Genomic DNA, 23471 nt, shown 5'->3' on the forward strand with positions numbered 1-23471 from the left:
AGCACTGTATGCCACACTGTGCTGCACCGGGTGGTGAGTCCAGGTCAAACACAGACAAGAGCCTGAGAAAACCCAAAACCGCTCACAACTTGAATTCCTGCCAGATAATACATTAAACTCCATCAACCTTTCATGCTCTGTTTTGTTGAAGCTCTGAGCTGTGAAACTCTGACTTATTTAAGAGACTAGAAGAAAAATAGTTGTCCATCAGGCAGGCATCTACAGACCACTAGACACGCAGAGAGACAGAGAGAGAGAGAAAGGGCGAGAAATAGGGAGAGAGGGGGTTTGGCTTTCGCTATCATGCTAGCCAGGGGGGCACCGCACAGCATTCGTTTTGTGACAAGGCAGCCAAGTGCAGCAAGTGTCTTTGGGCGTTGATCGTTAGTGATGTATCTAGATCAGCCACCCATGTTGTGCTGATCCCAGCCTGCCCCAGATGGTATCACACTATGTTGGTCTGGCTGACCGCTGCATGCCTCTGTCAGAGCAGAGCTACACTAGCCAATTAGTTGGCTGAAACCATATAGAAGTGATAATAAGAGATAGAATTGGGCTGTTCACATCAAATGTGTGTAACGAGTGGAGAGTGGAGACGAGTGGAGAGTGGAGACGAGTGGAGAGTGGAGACGACTGGAGAGTGGAGACGACTGGAGAGTGGAGACGAGTGGAGAGTGGAGACGAGTGGAGAGTGGAGACGACTGGAGAGTGGAGACGACTGGAGAGTGGAGACGAGTGAAGACGAGTGGAGAGTGGAGACGAGTGGAGAGTGGAGACGAGTGGAGAGTGGAGACGACTGGAGAGTGGAGACGAGTGGAGAGTGGAGACGACTGGAGAGTGGAGACGACTGGAGAGTGGAGACAACTATGGGTCTGGGAGGAAGGGGTGTGTGATGGTAGAGGTGTGTGATGGGAGAGGTGTGTGATGATAGAGGTCTGTGATGGTAGAGGTCTGTGATGGTAAAGGTGTGTGATGGTAGAGGTGTGTGATGGGAGAGGTGTGTGATGGTAGAGGTGTGTGATGGTAGAGGTGTGTGATGGTAGAGGTGTGTGATGGTAGAGGTGTGTGATGGGAGAGGTGTGTGATGGTAAAGGTGTGTGATGGTAGAGGTGTGTGATGGTAGAGGTGTGTGATGGTAGAGGTGTGTGATGGGAGAGGTGTGTGATGGTAAAGGTGTGTGATGGTAAAGGTGTGTGATGGTAAAGGTGTGTGATGGTAGAGGTGTGTGATGGTAGAGGTGTGTGATGGTAGAGGTGTGTGATGGGAAAGGTGTGTGATGGGAGAGGTGTGTGATGGGAGAGGTGTGTGATGGGAGAGGTGTGTGATGGGAGAGGTGTGTGATGGGAGAGGTGTGTGATGGGAGAGGTGTGTGATGGGAAAGGTGTGTGATGGGAGAGTTGTGTGATGGGAGAGGTGTGTGATGGGAAAGGTGTGTGATGGGAAAGGTGTGTGATGGGAAAGGTGTGTGATGGTAAAGGTGTGTGGGAGAGAGGTGTTGGAGGGAGAGCGAGAGAGAGAGAAAGAGGGAGGAGGGAGAGCGAGAGAGAGAGAAAGAGGGAGGGAGAGAGAGAGAGAGAGAGAGTGTGAGCTCCTCTGTTCCAGCTGCTTCACGTGTGCCCAAGGCCAATGGCCTCTCTCTGACTGTTCAGTCAGGGGAAATATTTTTAAAAGCCCTTCCTTCCCCCCCACAAACCACGGGCAGTCCAGGAATTTCAGGTGGGCCGCACAGAGTGACTCCTCGCCGTTCATCAAACATTTACGAGCACAGTAAACTAGCATGACATCAGAATTACATTTGAAATTCCACCACTTACATCATGAGAGAGATGTAGCTCAGTTGGTAGAGCATGGTGCTTGTAACGCCAGGGTAGTGGGTTCGATTCCCGGGACCACCCATACGTAGAATGAATGCACACATGACTGTAAGTCGCTTTGGATAAAAGCGTCTGCTAAATGGCATATATTATGCAGCAGTCACCTATTCAATTCTACAAGCCATTCCCAAAGTCAGACTAAAGTTATGTGATTTGAGGGGGACAACTTCCACCTGAGATGACACTGGAGATCAGACTAGCATGAACACACAGTATTCCCAAAAAAGGGCAGTATAAAATATTATTACCTTTAGAGGTTGAGAAGAAAACAAAAAAGGAAAGCAAGCCCAAGAATGTTCTAGAGCACTAGAACTAGAGCACTAGAACTAGAAGACTAGAAATAGAATCCCAGAACCAGAGCACTAGAGATAGAACACTAGAACTAGAACGCAAAAACTAGAACACTAGAGCACAAGAATGAGAACACTAGAACTAGAAAGGGACTAGAGCACTAGAACAAGATCACAAGAACTAGAGAACTAGAACTAGAACACTAGAACTCTATAACTAGACAACACGTTCTAGAGCATTAGAGCTAGAACACTAGAATTAGAGAAATAGAGCTAGAACATTAGAACTATTGCACAAGAACTAGAACATTATAACACTAGATCTAGAATATTAGAAATAGAGCACTAGAACTGGAGCACTTGCACTATAAAACTAGAACAATAGAACTAGAACACTAAAACACAATAACTAGAGCACTAGCAGTATAACACAAAAAATGGAGTACTAAAACTAGAACACTAGAACCAGAACACCAGAACTAGAAAACTAGAACCAGAGCACTAGAACTATAACACTAGAACTAGACCAGTAGGACAAGGGAGCTAGTACTGGAAAACTAGATCTAGAGCACAATAACACTAGAAATAGAACACTAGAACTAGAGGAGGAAAGCCAGGGCACTAGTACTAGAACACTAGATCTAGGGCACTATAACTAAAATACAATAACTAGAGCACTAGAAATAGAACACTAGAACTAGAACACTGGACATAGAACACTAGAACACTAGAACTAGAGTACTAGAACACTAGAACTAGAGCACAAGAATGAGAACACTAGAACCAGAGCCCTAGAACACTAGAACTACCTAGAACTAGAGCACTAGAACTAGATGTATAACACAAGATCAAGAACACTAAAACACTATAACTAGTGCACTAGATATAGAACACTAGATCACAATAACTAGAACACTAGAACTAGAACAAAAGAACCAGAGCACTAGAACTAGAATGCTGGAACTAGACTATTATAACATAACACTAAAACTAGTGAACGAGAACTAAAACAAAAGAAATAGGGCATTAGAACTAAAACAAAAGAACTGGAACACTAGAACTAGAACACAAGAACTAGAGCACTAGCAATAGAACATAAGAAATGGAGCACTAGAACTAGGTCACTAGAACCCGAATACTACAACTAGAGCACTAGAGCTAGAGCACTAGAACTAGAACAGTAGAATTAGGGAACTAGTATAAGAACACTAGATCTAGAGCACTAGCACTAGAACACTAGAACTAGAACACTAGAACACAATAACTAGAGCCCTGGAACGAGAACACTAGATCTAGTGCCCTGGATCAAGAAGACTAGAACTAGGGTACAATAACTAGAACACTAGAACTAGAACACTAGAACTAGAACACTAGAACTAGAACACTAGAACACTAGAATTAGAGCACTAGAACTAGAACACCGGAACACTAGAACTAGAGCACTAGAACACTTGGACTATAGCTAGAGAACTACAACTAAAACACAAGATATAGAGCACTAGAACCAGAACACTAGAACATTAGAACTAGAACACCAGAAGTAGTGCACTAGAACTAGAACACTAGAAAGTGGGCACTAGAACAAAAAATATAGAACAAGAACACTATAACTAGAAAACTATAACACAAGAACTAGAACACTAGAACTAGAACAAAATAATTAGAGCACTAGAACTTGAACACAAGAACTTGAGCTCTAGAACTAGTGCACCAGAATGAGGTTACAAGAACTAGAACACTAAAGCTAGAAAACTAGAACACCACAACTAAAAAACTATGACTAGAGCACTAGAACTAGAACACTAGAACTACAGCACTGGAACTTGAATACTAGAACTAAAGCAGTAAAACTAGAACCCTAGAACTAGAACACTAGAAAACTAGAAATATAACACTTAAACTGGAACACAGGTACTAGAGCACTAGAACTACAACACTAGAACCAGAGCACGAGAACTAGAACACTGAAACTAGAGCACTAGAAAAAGACAAATGGAACACTAGAACTAGAACACTAGAACTAGAGCACTAGGACACTTGAACTAGAGCACTATAATACAACATCTAGAGCACTAGAACTAAAACACTAGAACTAAAACACTAGAACTAGAAAACTAGAACTCTAGAAATAGAACTAGAACACCGGACCACCTGAACTAGAGCACTAAAACACTTGAACTAGAGCTAGAAAACTAGAACTAAAACACAAGAACTAGAACACTAGAATACTAGAACTAGAGCACTAGAACTAGATCACTAGAACTAGAGCACTAGAACAAGAACACTAGAACTAGGGCACAATAACTAGTAGAATAATAGAACTAGGACACTGGAACACTATACCCGAAGCAGTAGTACTAGAACACTAGAACTAGAACACTAGAAAACTAGAAATATAACACTAGAACTAGAACACAGGTACTAGAGCACTAGAACTAGAACACTAGATCTAGAGCACTAGAACAAGAACAATAGAACTAGGGCACAATAACTAGAACACTAGAACCAGAGCACTAGAACTAGAAAACTGGAACACAAGAATAAGAGCACAGGAAATATAACACTAGAACCAGAACACTAGAACAAAATAATTTGTTTAATTGTTTACTGGAACTAGAATACAAGAGCTAGAAAACTAGAACACCTGAACTAGAACATTAGAACTACAGCACTAGAACTAGAACACTCGAACTAGAGCACTAGAACTAGAACAAAAGAACTACAACACTAGCGCAAGAAGACTAGAACACTAGAAATAGAACACTTGAACTAGAGCACCAGAACTAGAGAACTAGAACTAGAACACTAGAGCTAGAACACTAGAACTAAAACAGGAGAACTAGAAGACCAGAACTACAGTACTAGAACACTAGAAATAGAACACTAGAACCAGAACACAAGAACTTGAGCTCTAGAACTAGTGCACTGGAACTAGTGCACTAGAACTAGGTTACAAGAACTAGAACACTAAAGCTAGAAAACTAGAACACCACAACTAAAATACTAGAACTAGAGCACTAGAACTAGAACACTAGAACTGCAGCACTAGAACTAGAACAAAATAACTACAACACTAGAGCTAGAAGGCTAGTACACTAGAAAGAGAACACAAGATCACTAGAACTAGAACACTAGAACTAGAACACTAGAACTAAAACACTAGAAAAATAGCACTAGAACTAAAACACCAGAACTAGAATACAAGAACTAGCACGCTAGAACTATGGCACTAGAACTATAGGACTAGAACTAGAACACTAGAACTAGAACTTGAACTAGAACACTACAACTAGAGCACTAGAACAAGAACACAATAAGTAGAACACTAGAACCAGAACACAAGAAGTAGAACACTAGAACTAGAACACTAGAACTAGAGTACGAAAACTAGAACACTTGAACTAGAGCACAAGAAGTAGAACACTAGAACCAGAACACAAGAAGTAGAACACTAGAACTAGAAAACAAGTACACTAGAACTAGAACACTAGAACAAAAGAACTAGAGCACTAGAACACTAGAACAAGAACACTAGAACGATAGCACTAGAACTAGAACACGAAAACTAGAACACTTGAACTAGAGCACAAGAAGTAGAACACTAGAACCAGAACACAAGAAGTAGAACACTAGATCTAGAACACTAGAACAAAGGAACTAGAGCACTAGAACTAGAACACAAGAAGTAGAAAACTAGAACTAGAAAACAAGTACACTAGAACTAGAACAATAGACCACTAGAACTAGAACACTAGAACTAAAGCACTAAAACTAGAAAACTACAACTAGAGCGCTAGAAAAAGCTCACAAGAACTACAACACTAGAACTAGTACACTAGAACACAAGAACTGGAACACTAGAAATAGAACACTAAAACTAGAACACTAGAACTAGAACACAATAACTAGCGCACTAGAACTCGAGCACTAGAACACTATAACTTGAACCCAAGATCTTGAGCACTAGAACTAGAATACAAGAACTAGAGCACTAGAACTAGAAGACTAGAACTAGGGCACTAGAACACTAGAACTAGAACACTAGAACTAGATAACTAGAACTAGAACACTAGAACTAGAGAATTAGAGAACTAGAACACAAAAAGTAGAACACTAGAAGTAAAATACTAGAACATTAGAAATAGAACACTAGAACACAAGAACTGGAACACTAGAAATAGAACACTAAAACTAGAACACTAGAACTAGAACACTGTAACACAAGAACTAGAGCACTAGAACTAGAGCACTAGAACTAGAGCACTAGAACAAGAACATTAGAACTAGAGTACTAGAACACTAGAACTAGACCACTAGAACACTAGAACTAGAACACAGGAATTAGAGGAGCAGAACTAGTGCCATGTGCTGAAATAAAAAGGTGCCAGAAATGCTCCATATGCACAAAAAGCTTATTTCTCTGAAATGATGTGCACAAATTAGTTTACATCCCTGTTTGTGAGCATTTCTCTTTTGCCAAGATAATCCACCTGACAGGTGTAGCATATCAATAAACTGTTTGAACAGCATGATCATTACACAGGTGAACCTTTTGCTGGGAACAATAAAAGCCCACTCTAATAAAAGGCCACTCTGTGCAGTTTTGTCAGACAACACAATTCCACAGATGTCTCAAGTTTTGAGGGAGCATGCAATTGGCATGTTGACTGCAGGAATGTCCCCCAAAGCTGTTGCCAGAGAATTGAATGTTAATTTCTCTACCAAAAGCCACCTCCAATGTCGTTTTAGAGAATTTGATGGTACGTCCAACAGGCCTCGCAACCACGTGTAACCACACCAGCCCAGGACCTCCACTTTTGGCTTCTTCATCTGCGGGATCATCAGAGACCAGCCACCCGGACAACTGATGAAACTGAGGAGCATGTATGTCTGTAATAAAGCCCTTTGTGGGGAAAAACTCATTCTGATTGGCTGGGCCTGGCTCCCAGTGGGTGGGCCTATGCCCTCCCAGGCCCACCCATGGCTGCGCCCCTGTCCAGTTATGTGAAATACATAGATTAGGGCCTAATGAATTTATTTCAAATACTGATTTCCTTATATGAACTGTAACTCAGTAAAATTGTTGCATGTTGAGTTTATATTTTTGATCAGTAAAGATTTAAGGCAAAACTAACTTGGCCACTCAGGAACATTCACTGTTTTCTTGGTAAGCAACACCAGTGTAGATATGGGCTTTTGTTTTAAGTTATTGCATTTATTTCCCAGTATCTGGTGGAAAGCAGACTGAACAAGGTTTTCCTGTAGGATTTTGCCTGTGCTTTATCCCCAGTCCTTAATAACGATTAAGAGCATTCCCATAACATAATGCAGCCACTACTGTGGCTGAAAATGTGGAGAGTGGTACTCAGTAATGTGTTGTATTGGATTTGCTCCAAATATAACACTTTGTATTCAAAACAAAAAGTGAATTGCTTTGCCAAATGTTTAGCGGTATTAGTGCCTTGTTGCAAACAGGATAGATGTTTTGTAATATTTTTTATTCTGGACAGGTTTCCTTCTTCTCTGGCAACTGAGTTAGGAAGGACGCCTATCTCTTTGTAGTGACTGGGTGTATTGATACAACATCTAAAGTGTAATTAATAACTTCACCATGCTCAAAGGGATATTCAATGTCTGCTTTATTATATTTACCATTCTACCAATAGATGCCCCTATTGGTAGATGGGTAAAATCTCCCTGGTCTTTGTAGCTGAATCTGTGTTTGAAATTCACTGCTTGACTGAGGGACCTTACAAACAAGTGTATGTGTGGGGTACAGCGATAAGTTAGTCATTCAAAAATTATGTTAATTACTTATTGACTCAAGATATTTCAGCTTGTAATTTGTAAACATTTAGAAAAACATTATGGGGTATTGTGTGGAGGCCAGTGACCACCAATCTCAATTTAATACATTTTAAATTCAGGCTGTAACACAACAAAATGTGGACAAAGTCAAGACGTGAATACCTTCTCACGGCACTGTATAGCTGTCACGTCACCGGCATTCTTGCTGCTACCGATCCATGTTTCTGTTGCTACCGATCCATGTTTCTGTTTCCATTTGTTATGTCTTGAGTGTACACACCTGGTTCCCATTAAGTTATTATTATTTCCCTATTTAACCCTCTGGTTCCCAGTATGTGTTGTGCTTGATTGTTTCTGTTATGTGTTAGTCTTGCGGTTCAGGGTTTGTTATCCCTATGTGGATTTATTGTACTGTTTATTTTCCCCGAGTAAACTACGTTATTTTTTTTACTCAGTTCTGTTTCCTGCGCTTGATTCAGTCCTCACCTATACACCGCTGACAATAGAGTTTTCTGGAAATTATTTTGTAAAACTTGCACAATGCAATTTGGGGAGCAAGTTGACGACAGACAGAAACAGCCCGCTGTCCTTTCTCTCAAGTAAATAGTTATAATCACAAGGCTGGTGGGGCCTTAATGAGACCAAATGGCCCTTTTGAAAAGCTCATTAACGTAGTCGCTAAGTGTGACCCCCTTAGGCCAGGGATTCTGGCCCCGTGCCACTCACCTAACTTTATAGTCCTACTTCACTATTACCCTGGAAAACACAGTCATCCTTCTCTGCATCTGTCCTACAGATGAGGGATCTTAATTTGATCATTTTCTCGCAACAAGTAAGTGATCCTGCAGCAACAAGAAATGTGAACTATAGTATGAACTATAACATAAAAGGTCCAATACAGCCATTATCTCAATATCAAATCATTTCTGGGTTACAATTAAGTATCTTACTGTGATCGTTTTCAATTAAAATGGTCAAAAAGAAACAATGCCTTCTTTGCAAATTTTGTTATGACTATCTGGGAGTGGTGTGAGTATTTATTATGGATCACCATTAGTTCCTGCCAAGGCAGCAGCTACTCTTCCTGGGGTTTATGGATCACCATTAGTTCCTGCCAAGGCAGCAGCTACTCTTCCTAGGGTTTATGGATCACCATTAGTTCCTGCCAAGGCAGCAGCTACTCTTCCTGGGGTTTATTACGGATCCCCAAACAATTACAATACATTCATAACAGATTTCCCAACACACTAGCTGTGTGCCCTCAGGCCCCTACTCAACTACCACATCTACAACACATCATCCCAAAAACTAGGACAGTTCCTGCAACAGGGTGATCAAATTAAGATTCTATACCTACATATGATCCAGCTCTTGTGTGATTTAGGCCCCTGGAGTCTCTATGCTCTGGGTCTTGTACCATTTAACCTTTTGTGGCCTTTACATTACATCCGGCAGTGTTAATGTTTTGCTCAGGTCTATTAGCTCACTGGCAAATTGCAACCAGACTAGGGGACCTGGGCACCTCTATGACAAATCAGGGCCTTGTCACACACTGATCTGTTTCACCTGTCCTTGTGCTTGTCTCCACCCCCTCCAGGTGTCGCACATCTTCCCCACTTATCCTCTGGGTATTTACACCTGTGTTTTCTGTCTGTCTGTGCCAGTTTGTTCAAGTCAGCCAGAGTTTTGTCTCTGCTCCTGGTTTTCCCCCAATCTTCTCTTTCTCTTGTCCTCCTGTTTTTTGACCTTGACCTCTGGCTGTCTGCCGTCCTGTACCTTGGCCCTACTCTGGATTATCGACCCCTGCCTGCCTTGACCTGTCATTTGCCTGCCCCTGTTGTTACAATAAACATTGTTACTTCACACAGTCTACACTTGGGTCTTACCTTGATTCCTGATAGTACAAACTGGCCATGACTGACCCAGCAGACTTGGACCACCTCCGCAACGCCATCTCCTCCCAAGGAGCCACCATTGGTAGGCATGAGGAGTTGCTTCGCGGTCTGATGGAAGGGTTCCAGGCCGTGGCAGAACATCATGACCTAGCATTGGACGCATTGTGCGAAAAATTCTGTGGGTTTCCTACTAGGCACACGACCACGACGGTAACCTCCCAGCCCCTCTGTAACCCGGCTGGTAGCAACGCCATCACCCCTTCAAGAGACATATCTCATTTGTTGGAGTGAGTACACTCCATGCCACCCTGCTGTGGGGCGACAAGTTCAAGTCTCTCCTGGTACTCATTGACTCGGAGGCGATATGAGTCTCATGGCTGTTAAACTGGCATCCGAGGTAGTCAACCCCTCTCCATTCCCATGGGAGTTAGAGCGCTGGACGGGCGCTCTATTGGCTGGGTCACGCACCAGACCACCTCCGTCAACCTACGAGTGTCGGGGAACCACAACGAGACGATCCAGTTCCTGCTGGTTAAGTCTCTGCAGGTTCCCGTGGTATTGGGATTCTCTTGGTTCCAGTGTCTTGTTTGTCCAAGTCAACCAGCTTTTTGTCTCTGCTCCTGGTTTTCCCCAGTCTCTTTTTCTCTGCCTCCTGGTTTTTGACCTTTGCCTCGACCTCTGCCTGACCTGAGCCTGCCTGCCATTTTGTACCTTGGCCTCTACTCTGGATTATCGATCCCTGCCTGCCTTGACCTGTCGTTTGCCTGCCCCTGTTACAATAAACATTGTTACTTCACACAGTCAGCACTTGGGTCTTAGCTTGATTCCTGATAGGCCTGTATATAAGAGTTGAAATAGTAATGTGGGCCCTCCCACAATTGTCAGATACTGACGTCAATATTGATATCTCACCCCCAAGAGTCAATGTATGATTCCAATAATGCTCACATGTAAAGAGTAAACCACACACTGAACAGTTAAACCTTTAGTAGGCCTATTCTCAAGACTCTCGCTGTCAGAGCCTACTCTGAGGCAACCTGATTTGATGAGACATAGAAAAACTGCTCCTTTCTAAATCTGCACCAAGTATCAAAATGAGCACTGTAGAATAGTACTGCTTCTAAATCATAGGTGTATTCTGTACAGAGAGATTAGGAGACAGGGAGTGTCTCCATTCATTCATTCCTACCTATGGTGACATATTGACCCAGCAGCTCCACGAGGATCTAAAGTCCCTGAAGGTTGGGATCCCTGCTCAATACAGCCACATCACAACATGTCAATTCTTCAATAGGATACCCTTTCATACCCTTTCTGCTTCTTGTCTGCCCAAAGGTCTCACATAATACGACTGTCTCCCTCCTGCAGCTCAGACCATCCAGATGACAGCATCCCAATCTAGGCTAACACTTTCTCAAGTGGACATTTTCAAAACAGAAATCTCTCTTACAGAGGCATCATGCACCTCCTTTTTTTGAAAGGACACTGACTGACATCTGAATGAATTATTCATAAAGGAAACTAGGCTATATCTTTGTATTTTTAAACAGTATTTTCAGTGTACAAGTGGCTACATCAGAGGGGGCATGTGCCACTTCTTTTGAAACATTTCATAATAAAGAATCAAAGCTCTTTTGATCCTTAAGGCCCCGAAGCCGCAAGCCTCTTGAGCACATATCTAGACACACAACGCAAACTATATTACTGGGCGATGGTGATCAAGGGTGATAGTCCCTCATGAATCAACTATAAGTCTGTGTCCCAAATGGCACGCTATGGGCCCTGGTAAACGGTACATAGGAAATAGGGTGCCGTGTGGAATGCAGCCAAAATCATGATTGTCACTTGCCAGGGTTGGCTGCTGTGGCAGCAGATTGGAGATATGTTTCTGATTTTTATTTGATTAGGATCCCCAATGGCATCTGCTATTATTACTAGGGTCCTACACATAACAAAAAAGGCATTACAGACAACATACTTTACAATTTACATACATTTAAAAACATTAACATGTAGTGTGTGTGTGTGTGTGTGTGCATCTATCAGTTACACATGCATGTCAGTACATTGACATCGTACAGTAATTGAGTCTGAACTAATCAATGTATCCATTCTCTGTTCTGCTTTACTACACTGCATGGCATGCTGATGATTGTGGGTTAATTGACTGAAAGGTCCACTTGAAGGACTTAACCCATTACCATTCCATGTCAAAACTTTAAGGAGTGGTCATAGGAGTCCTGCGATAACTATCATCATCATTAAGACCCAGCTATAAACCATCGTATATGACTGTAAACAATGTCATACAGTATGCACTTCAACATACATAGAAAATAGACAGTATCATAATTTACAACCCCTCTCAATTAAGTCACCACAAAGAGCATAGCAACCGCATTCCCTTTAAAAATACATCCAAAACAACCTCATAACTACGTAGGCTATTTATCCATTCTATACACCGCCACAAGAATAAACATAGGCAGAATAAAAGGTCAGTTTGGCTTAAAGAAACAAGCTGTAATGGCGATCTGCTATTCAGCACCATTGAAGCGGAAAGCGACAGAATGTGAATCAGAATTCGGAAGTTCAGCACCACATGAGTGGACAGAGAACGTCTCATGTGCACCGTGCAGCCACTCCCACTCAGAGAATTCCCGTGTGTGTGTGTGTGTGTATGTTAAATGATGTCCACAGTGAGTCTTGTGACTGACGGTGTGACCAACCAGCCGCGGAAGCATCACCTCATTCTGGTAGAAGGAACTCCGCGAGGACCCCGGGCTGAAGGAGGCGCGTGGCTCTTACGCAACATGGAGCCCGAGCCAGCCAGATGCGGCTCCAGTTGTACTTGTATCTGACTGGAAGTCACATCTCTCCGGGGAGATGCAGTTAAAGCATCCATAAATGATCTCAGTTGCATCCTCCATTTTCGGCGGTTTGTTTAGTTAATTGGAGCCCAAAGGGAAGCCCGAGAGCTTTTCACGTTTGGAAACACTACGGTCATAAACTTGATTTAAACATTCCTCAAATGTTACCTTGATTGATAAACCTATAAAGCAATAATGATAATGGTCAAACTGACAGATATATTGAAATGTTTATCATTTGGTTAATGATTAACAGACGTTTGTTTTCTGGCCACATAAAATAAAATGAATTGTTAGTGCTAGAATGCTTGATGGAAATATATTGAAAACTTGACTAATTTTAGACACTAAACTATTTATATTTTGCAGTACGCCAATCATCATAAGCACCGTTCTCCATAGTCTTAAACTGCAAGCATTCCGATTCCACTTAATAGCAATGTGAAGGAATGCTGAAAGAGCCCATTTAGCCTACTCACCGACACGACACAGTGAGCTCAACTTTGGTGGCGGGAATGGCAGCGGTGAACGGGTCAAAGTCTCCAATACACGCCATATTCATAAAGCTACTCATCGTCGAAATCTCCCGTTAAACAGTCCCTTTTCGGTCGTATAAAAGAAGGAAGCAACCGTTAAAACGGTGCGCTGCTTAGGGTCGCGGTTGCATGAGGAAGCGAGAGGAGTGTTGCCCACAACAGCCCAGCGTCATGTGTGACTGTTGAAAGAGTCATCTCATTCTAGGATGCAGAGCTGAGAACGAGGTACTAGCCTATTATATGGGTGACAGTGCGGAGGGTGGGAAGCTCACAAGGTCTGCCTAAACACTTGCAGAAATAACATTTAAAAAAATAAAAAGATAACACATTATAGGAGGCCTAAAGGCTACTGTGCTAATGTTTTAGGCAGCCATTGCAAATGCTTTATTGCATAAATTAACATAAGGATTTGTAGCCTGATAATGCTTTGAAAGTATCTACTGAATGATAATACATTACAAAGAAAGACATCCTCGAGGAACACAGTTCTTTGACACTACAAGGGCATCATGGGCCACCTGGTTTTCATTGCCACTCTCTGGACCTTTCCAAATAAAACAATTTGCTGTCAAGACATTGAGTGTCCACCTGGTTTCATCTCAAAATAGTATAGCAGGTTGATTAAATCATATTGCACGCCAGCACACACAGTTATCCGCTTGCTTGGGTTTTGACAGCGATGAAAGTGAGGAAGACAGGCGCACCAAAGCCAGGTGAGAAGAGACCACCTGAGCAAATCGCTCAATTAACAAGTGACTGATTTCTCAACCAGACGCAGCAGCCCAGTGAGCTGAAATAGGAACACCTGCGTCAAATGAGATTATAGTTTAGTCTTAAATTAGCGTTTTAATCAGTGTGCCCAATTGCTGATTGATTGCCAAAACGTCTCATCTTCAGGCGCAGTTGCTGAAGCCCAGGGTCTTGATCTTTTATATCCTGAGACAGAATGGCTTGATCCAATCTGCCATTTACATTAAAACACGTTCATTACTTTTATTACTTTAAAGCCATAATCTGGAGTTTATGTTTTGGGGGTCATGCCCGACACAAGGGATGGGGCTGCAGCTCGTCGCTATCGGATGTTCTGCGGTGCTGAATTTGGGAACTCCCCTATCGCCTCTGCCCATGGTTCTGAAGGGCATTATGCACTTAAGTCAACATGCTCTGTAAATACTGTAGGGTAAGAAAGCTTTCGTTTCAACGACAAAAAATATAGTCACTATACAGATCATTCAATTGAAAACATTATACACTTTGTCTAGTAACTATTGGTTATAACATGTATTAATTCCTAAGTCTATAACTAATTTATTAACTTATTTTTGTTTTACCAGAAATTCAATTGTCAACACACACGTAGGCTACCAATGTGTTCTATTCTGAAAATCAGTAGTATTCTCTGCGATAAAATCATCATGAGCAAAATGACAGCTGTTAAATAATTTACGGTACAATTTCTATTGCAAAGGGCATACTACAAACTTAGACACGGAACCGGAAATTCAGAGACCTTTGCTTTACTCTGTAGTTCAAAAATATTGACCTACACCCTGAAATTGAATGTCATATCATCACAAATACAATCAGTTAAACATGCCTTAGAAACATTTAGGGCCGTTTTTTCATTGAGTTCAGGACTAGCCTTATCTGTCTCTGAGAAACTAGCCCTTACGTGCAGCAATCCTTGATCTAGTTCAGTACCGATTATTTTATGACAATAGTAATTTTTGAAAATAGTCTGAGATTTGGTTCTGATTTTCCGGATGAGTTACAAGTAAATAACAGTTTTCACTTGGATGTTTGTGTTCCAACATTGTATTGTAAGCAATGAGGTCATTACAATGTACAGTTAGCCATTCTGTGCCTTTCTTGTTGAATAATTACAAGTTACACTACTGCCATCTAGAGGATACATCTGGTTAGTATTTTTAAAATAAAATGCTATTTTGAAACCCTGCTCCCTTCCAGTATGCATAGCTTTTTAACGTAGGTGAACGCAATGAGGTAAAAACCTTACTTTCACTTATCCAATCAGGTTCGTAGATCAGTGAGTAGTATAGCTCCAATCCCTGTAGTGCACTTCATCAGTGCTCTCCCCACACCCTCCCTCAAAATAAACGGACCAAGATGTCCACACATAGGGTGGTTTTTGAAGGATGACATTTATTTCACCAGGCATCTGACATCAGAACTGCTACAGTACAGAGTCAGACATTTTGGGGAGGGCCATCTACAGTTAAACCCCAGAGGGGAACCCAGGATTGGTTTTAATACATACAGTTTAACAGAACAAGAGAATCAGGGCTGCATCTGAAATTGCACCTTATTCCCTATATAATGCACTAGCTTTTGACCAGGGTCCATAGTGCTATGTACAAAAGTAGTGCACTATATAGGCAATAGGGTGCAATTTCAGACTCAGACCAGGAAACATAACAGGCTGACACAGGGTCAGGGAGAGAGGCTCTGTTCAAAAGCATTAAGAGTGCTGTTTGAACACCGTCTCCGAACTATGGTCCTCAGATTCCCTTGTGGAGCGAGTTTTGGTGATCAACAATGCTAACCTTCAGTTGATTTCATCATACAATACTGTTAACATATAGATCATGTGTTGCTGGCTGCTGCTACTTGTCCTTTAACATTCAATAGTCCCAGCAGACAGCAGATACAATTAATTATTTGACAGTTAGTTCAGCTTACACCATAGTTGGGGTCAATTCCATTTCAAATCTAGTAAATTTAGGAAGTACACAAAAATGTCATCTCTAATTTGTGTTACTTTCTGAATTGGCTGGAATTGAAATGGTATTGACCACAGCCCTGGCTCACAGCAATCACAAATATGGCAGTTGTAATGTGCAGTAAAAGTGGCACACAGGATACAACCACCACACACGAGGGACTTCCAGGACCAGGATAGGAGGCTTACAGTACAGGCACAGGTAAACGGCTCCTCTCCTCCTCACGCTTTACATTATTATATACAGTACGTAACTACGGTTACCATGTGGACCTCACCTGGGGTCCAGAACAGAAGACCTCTATGGGTCAAAGGTGAGCAAACAACTTAGCAGCACAGGCGTTAGGTTAGTTCACAACTTTTAGAGGGAGGGTGTGGTAACAGCATTAAGTGGAGAATCGTACATTACTACATAGATATAAATTATGAGCAGTGGACGAGTGAGTGAAGACAGTCGGTGTATCCTCAAAGAGACATTGTATTTGCACATAGAGTCAGTAAGGATTACATGTAAAGACGAAGATAGCAGACAGAAGGTGACTGACTGAAGGCGTTTTCCAAGTGGTTACAAGAGTATTGTTAGTTAGTGTATCCAGTTGACAAGCGTAAGACAAGTTTCACAATTTGGTCAGCTACAATAAGTGGGAGCTGAATTCGAAGCAAAATAACATTTAAACCAAGCAGTGATTTAAGGGGGTGCGGTGATTTGTCAGTTGACATAAAGCCACATTGATATCAGATAAGGAGGGACAGTGGTTCTGCTTACAGTGCTTCTGTTCCTTTGCTGTGCCACTGGAGAACCTGGTCCAGGTCTTGTAGGCCAGCTACAGAGCCCAGTGGCCAGCTACAGAGCCCAGTGGCCCACCCATCCTCTTTTCCTCCTCTCCGCACCACTCACCTTCATTAACTCCCCCAGCCCAGAAAGACCCTAATCTGCCTCTATATATATATGTGTGTGTGTGTGTGTGTGTGTGTGTGTGTGTGTGTGTGTGTGTGTGTGTGTGTGTGTGTGTGTGTGTGTGTGTGTCTAAATATGACCCTTGTGGGCTTACTATATACTTAATATGAGCTGAGAGGGAAAGATGTCTACCAAGCAAACAGATAATTTATTCTGCACAAGTCAGTGCAACTGCCAGGCAGGTTAGACTAGATACATTTCCCTAAGGATACATCTATCTCACTCTGGAGAAAGACTACAGCTACTTTTGCTGAGATAAGATTCCAATCCTTGCTTGCACAGTTTTCATGGTTACAATATGTGGGGGCTGGGGGGGTGGTTTCCATGGTTTCCAAGGTGAAAGGTCAGAGGTAAAAGTGCTAGTCAGCAGCGTCCAAGGTTAAGGGTCACGACGGGAGGTCACAGCCATGTTCAGTTATTGGCCACCTCGTCAGTGGTGTCCGCCGTTGTCTCCAAGGTGCTGTCGAGTCCCCCCCGGGCACGCCAGATCTTCACTGTTCGATCACTATCAAATTACAGAGCAGAAAAACAGTGTCACTGCAATGGCTGCATCCTGGCCCTGTGTGTGTGTGTGTGTGTGTGTGTGTGTGTGTGTGTGTGTGTGTGTGTGTGTGTGTGTGTGTGTGTGTGTGTGTGTGTGTGTGTGTGTGTGTGTGTGTGTGTGTGTGTGTGTGTGTGTGTGTGTGTGTGTGTGTGTGTGTGTGTGTGTGTGTGTGTGTGTGTGTGTGTGTGTGTGTGTGTGTGTGTGTGTGTGTGTGTGTGTGTGTGTGTGTAGTGGCTTCCTTTCGTCTTTGCCATAGCCACTGCCCAAGCCTGAAGCGGGGTTGTTTGGTACGCATACAGTCCACACTCAAGGTTTCCAAACGGCCAAACATTCAATGAAATCCAGGGATATGGTGCAACAAAAATGTTTATTCTTCTTATATCTAACAAATAAATGATTCTCCAATCAACTTAAAGCATAGATGACTTTATATGGAAAATACATATTATGACCTGTCTGTATGTCTGTATGGTCAAAAAACTATACTGCTCCCGCATCTAGCAAGGACTCCCTCTCCCGAAGGCCCAACTTCCTGCCTTTATCCTAACACTCTTACCACAATACAATGAATAGGCAAGAGGGGGGGGGGCAAAAACTAAGTTACACTAACAACAAATGAATACATCTCAATCGGGTAAATATAAATCATAAAGGTACTTACCTAATATTTCATCATTTACATTCATATTTAATATATTTACACAAATATACATGGAGCTCCATATGTTCGGTCTTTTATACAAATATGTCCAAATCGGCTCTAACAGTGTGTGTGTGTGTGTGTGTGTGCGTGCGTGCGTGCGTGTTTGTGGTTCTGTGACTCACTCAGATGCTGTGAAGAGGTGGCTGCTGTTGGTGGAGATGCCGTTGATGGGGCTCTCATGGCCCTTGAGTTCCCCCAGGGCCCCCAGCGTGTCTGTGTGCCAAAGCTTGAGCACCCCTCCTCTACAGCCGCTCAGCAGGGCCGGAGAGCCAGGCACCACACCCAGGGCACACACCCAGTCACGGTGGGCATTGGGCACTAGCTGTTAGACATACAGACAACTTAGTACATACAGACTCCGTTTCCCATTCAACTAGTTTTCAGGTAGCAGTGTTTATCAAATAACTTTCCATTTAAAATACCTGCCCCTCACTTCAAGCACCACCTCCCCAAAAGTATGATTCACCAAAATAGTCAGTGACACTTCTTCCTCTGTTACACAGATGAGCATTTATTGTCATGAATCTTCCCCTGGAAGTCGCTGACTGGAAAAGTCATAATCTCTCATTTTAAACCTAACCCTAAATGAAGAAAACTCATTTGTTTGCATACATTTGTACAAATAGCCAATTCTGACTTTGCAGCTGGCCCATCTAGAAGAAATCTCTCAGTTCTGGCTCCAGGGCAAGATTCATGCCAATAAACATCAATCTGTATCTCTTACCTGCAGTAGGTCTTTGCGGGCTAGGTCCCACTTCTTAATGCCGTTGTCCCTGGAGCCACTGAAGAGGACGTCCCCCTGCACCACCAGGGACTCGATACCATCGTAGTGGGGAGGCTCAAAGTTGTGTGTGGGGCCAATAGCACCCAGGGCCCCCTCTGCCACGTCAAACATCTGAAACAGACAGCCCATAAACAGCAGTACTCAAGTCACAGCAGAGAATCAGCTAGATTAATTCGTATTACATAGAAAACAAATACAAAACCCAACACGATCCTTATGCAAACATGAAACAACATGCAGAAAATGGTCTCTGACTGAAAGGTCAACACAATAAGTAATTCAGAGATATCGTGTGTGTTAACTTCTTTTCTACAATGAATATAGAACCCACCCTCACACACACCGTAACGCAGCCCCACACACCACAACCCAGCCTCACACACCACAACCCAGCCTCACACACCACAACCCAGCCTCACACACCATAACCCAGCCTCACACACCATAACCCAGCCTCACACACCAAAACCCAGCCTCACACACCATAACCCAGCCTCACACACCATAACCCAGCCTCACACACCATAACCCAGCCTCACACACCTTGATGTAATGGTCCTTGGAGCCGCTGATGACCAGATCCTGACCGTTCCCGCTCTGGTCCACAGTCAGACACATGACTGGACCCAGGTGACCAGTCAGCTTCCCTGTAGATACAAATCTGACCAAGAGAGAGAGAGAGGATATTGGGATTTAATATGATAGCAAATCTTCTGAGATGCATTGCGTTCCTGCAAGAAAGACAACTTAGAATGGCAACACTCACTGAGAGAACAGGTACAAGCTCTACCACAGATCAGCAAGGGAATCGACATTCAATACAAGCCGTAGCCTCTATCAAATATCTGCACATTATAGTAGTGAGAAAGAGAGAATTGTTCTGAAGACAGAGCCCTTTTCTGGACTTGGCTCTGACAAAATGACTGCCATGCGGTGCCATAGCGTACCTTCCTACGTCCCAGACTCTGACAGAGTTGCCGGCGGCGGCGTACAGGACAGAGCCGCTGGGGTTGAGGGCAATCTGGTTGATCTGGTTCTCTCCTGCCGGGATGGTGACAGTCCGGTTGGTGCTGGACGCACAGGCATCGCCAGGAGTCACCTGACCAGAAGACCTGTAGAATATGATGAATCTGTTAAACACTTCATTCTATCCGACAAATGACCTACAAATCCAGGTAGATGCAGGTAGATCGTCAAGTAATTAACCCCAGATTGTCTTTATTAACAACAGGTGTAGTAACACTTGTACTGGTGTTATGATTGAGTCAAGTTAATCATATACTGGTGCTACAGATGTCATATTGTGTAGCCTGTACCCCCCATAATTGTTATGGTGTTGACCCTCTTATGGCGTTGACTTTACGGTGTTGACACTGTTTCTGTTTCTCCACACTCACGTGAGGGTGCGGATGCACTTGGCTGAGTCTCGGATGTCCCAGACCTTGATGTAGGAGGTGGAGACGGTGAAGACCAGGCTGGAGCTGTAGCGGACTGACACCACATTGTTGTGGTGACCTGCCAGGGACATGATCTCCTGACCCGTTACCAGGTTCCACACCTTACACGTACGGTCTGGAAAGATAACAACAACAAGACATGAGACATTATTGATCTGTGATCAATTAAAGTGATCCGCTGATGAAGATAAGTGAGGAAGAGAAGTGGACAGAGACTGACCTTTGGAGCCGGTGAAGAGGAGGTCATCAGTAGAGTCGACACATAACACCGCTTTAGTGTGACCCTCAGCCACGTGGACACACTGTAGTGTTGCTGACCGACTGCCCTTTGAAGAGGGCACTGGGTTGATTACCCCTCTAGAGAGGAAGAAACCACACACACGCACAGACAGACACACACAGATGTCAATAGCAGGGTCAGAGAAAATGGTGACCGGTTTCCGCCTACCACTGCAGGCACACATTTACATGCCAGTGAGCAACATGCTGCAAATGAAAGTAAAAAACGAAGTTCCCAAAGTGACAAGAACAGTCAGGCTAACAAGAGCAGAACAGACCATACAAAGGACATCACACTGCCTGAGACACGGGGCAGACAAGTAGATGTTGGTGGCGCAACTGGCAGAGATTTTCAATAGAGCTGAAAGTAACATTTTGTCCTTCATATAAACACAATCCTTCTACAATGACAGTACTTTCACTTGAAACTTTAATTGTAATTTAATAAAAGTTGTTGGGTGACAAAAAAAAAGTTGTTGTGCAGGTGGGGACACACCAGATAAAGCACACCGTGTGACTATGTAAGAAAATGACATAGGTGGAGACTTCATCCACGCTATGTGAACAGAAGGAAAATAGATCATTGGAAAGGAAATCTGAGGAAAATGCTTAAGAAATTCTACCAACACATGTCCTGTGCTACACGTGGATAGAAGACACTTGATCATTGTTTACTCTCCCTTCCGGGACGGCTATAAGGACCTCCTCCACCTCCCCTTCGGCAAATCAGAACACGCCTCCATTCTGCTCTTCCAGATTCTTAAACAGGAAGCACCCATGGTAAGGACTGTTCAAAGCTGGTCTGACCAATCAGAGTCTATGCTACAGCTCAGCCTTCAACACAATAGTGCCCTCCAAGATCATCACTACCTTCCTGACGAGGCGACCCCAGGCGGTGAAGGTAGGCAACAACACCTCAGCCACGCTGATCCTCGACACACGCTGATCCTCAACACGAGGACCCCACAGGGGTGTGTGCTCAGCCCCCTCTGTTCATCCACCTCAATCATCAAGTTTGTTGATGACACCAGCGGTAGGCCTGATTATTAACAATGACAACACAGCCTACAGGGAGGAGTCGAGAGTCCTGGCTGAGTGGTGCCAGGAAAATAACCTCTCCCTCAACGTCAACAAAACTAAGTTGTTGATCTTGGACTACAGGAGACAGCAGAGTGAGCACACCTCTATCCACATCCTGCAACATCATTTTGTTGAAATGTCATTTGATCTCTGAGAAATTAAGCTAATCGATTACTCACTTTATATGCACATATTGTATTCTGGACATAGCTCATCCTATATAACTACTGCTGTACATACAGTATTTTTCCTACTTATATATTGTCCATACACACACACAACACATAGCATTTTGTTGCACCTGCTTTAACATCTGCTAATCAGTGTATGCGACAAATAAACTTTGATTTGATTGACATTTTCAATCATCTCTTGTGGGTGTGGGAAATGGAAGGTGATCTAGAACAGGACAGGGGAATTCTGTGGGCAATAAAGTTTTCTAAAATGTAAATCTTGCTAGAGGAGAGGTGACAAAGTGTCATGAGTGGTTTAGATGTAGCTCCTAATGTGCAGTTGAGAGAGAGCTCACCAATCCCAATATCATAGCCTACCTAATGTGTGCAGCATACCTGTAAACAATAGATGTGATTGGTCACTTGACCAAGGCCTCCTTCTTCCTCATAACATTTGTTGTATAGACTATAACTAACTTTTTGAACTAAAAGCAATGGTCATTACTTATTCAATGCGTATAACTTAACTATAAATGTATGCTTATTACTTATAACTTACAATGCTGTGATAAAGTATTTGCCCCCTTCCTGATTTCTATTTTTTTTGCAAATTTGTCACAGATCAAACACATTTTAATATTACACAAAGATAAAACAAAATGCAGTTTTTAAGTGATGATTTTATTTATTAAGGGGGAAAAAACTACCCAAACCTTCATGGCCCTATGTGAAAAAGTAATTGCCCCCTAAACCTAATAACTGGTTGTGCCACACTCAGCAGAAACAACTGCAGTCAAGTGTTTGTGATAACTGGCAATGAGTCTTTCACATCGCTGTGGAGGAATTTTGACCCACTCGTCTTTGCAGAATTGTTTTAATTCAGCCACATTGGAGGGTTTTTGAGCGTGAACCACCATTTTAAGGTCATGCCACAGCATCTCAATCGGATTCAAGTCCAGACTTTGACTAGGCCCACTCCAAAACCTTTTTGTCCTGCTGCAGAACCCAAGTGCGCTTCAGCTTGAGGTCACGAACTGATGACCGGACATTCTCCTTCAGGATGTTTTTAGTAGAGAGCAGAATTCATGGTTCCATCAATCACAGCAAGTCGTCCAGATCCTGAAGCAGCAAAGCAGCCCCAGACCATCACACTACCACCATGCTGACCCCAGACCATCTCACCACCACCATATTTGACTGTTGGTATGATGTTCTTTTTCTGAAATGCCAGATGTAATGGGACTCACACCTTCCAAAAAGTTCAACTTTTGTCTTGTCAGTCCACAAATTATTTTCCCAAAAGTCTTGGGGATCATCAAGATGTTTTTTTTGCCAGAAGTGAGATGAGCCTTTATGTTCTTTTTGGTCAGAAGTGGTTTTTGCCTTGGAACTCTGCCATGGATACCATTTTTGCCCAGTCTCTTTATTATTTATTTTTTACATTTTATTTATCCATTCTTTTACCAGGTAAGTTGACTGA

At 42.9% G+C, this 23471-nt stretch overlaps 2 protein-coding genes across 6 annotated transcripts in view; both read right to left on the reverse strand.

Moving 5' to 3' along the window:
• Window positions 1-13436, reverse strand: part of LOC123997895 (copine-8-like) — an 80972-nt gene extending 67536 nt beyond the window's left edge. The window contains exon 1 of the mRNA XM_046302626.1: window positions 13217-13436. Within this exon, the coding sequence (XP_046158582.1) occupies window positions 13217-13311 (95 nt within the window). The 5' untranslated portion in view covers window positions 13312-13436. The remainder of the gene's footprint in view (window positions 1-13216) is intronic.
• A 1980-nt stretch (window positions 13437-15416) lies between these two features.
• LOC124033389 (kinesin-like protein KIF21A) overlaps window positions 15417-23471 on the reverse strand; it is a 63120-nt gene continuing 55065 nt past the window's right edge. For all 5 annotated transcript variants that reach the window (XM_046345423.1, XM_046345437.1, XM_046345416.1 and 2 more), the window contains 7 exons: window positions 20680-20816; window positions 20400-20574; window positions 19950-20114; window positions 19546-19663; window positions 18943-19113; window positions 18341-18540; window positions 15417-17476 (listed from right to left, as the gene is read on the reverse strand). In XM_046345423.1, coding sequence (XP_046201379.1) covers window positions 17383-17476; window positions 18341-18540; window positions 18943-19113; window positions 19546-19663; window positions 19950-20114; window positions 20400-20574; window positions 20680-20816 — 1060 coding nt within the window. In that variant the 3' untranslated portion in view covers window positions 15417-17382. The remainder of the gene's footprint in view (window positions 17477-18340; window positions 18541-18942; window positions 19114-19545; window positions 19664-19949; window positions 20115-20399; window positions 20575-20679; window positions 20817-23471) is intronic.

The sequence above is a fragment of the Oncorhynchus gorbuscha genome, linkage group LG01 (assembly GCF_021184085.1).
Source record: "Oncorhynchus gorbuscha isolate QuinsamMale2020 ecotype Even-year linkage group LG01, OgorEven_v1.0, whole genome shotgun sequence".
Taxonomy (NCBI): domain Eukaryota; kingdom Metazoa; phylum Chordata; class Actinopteri; order Salmoniformes; family Salmonidae; genus Oncorhynchus; species Oncorhynchus gorbuscha.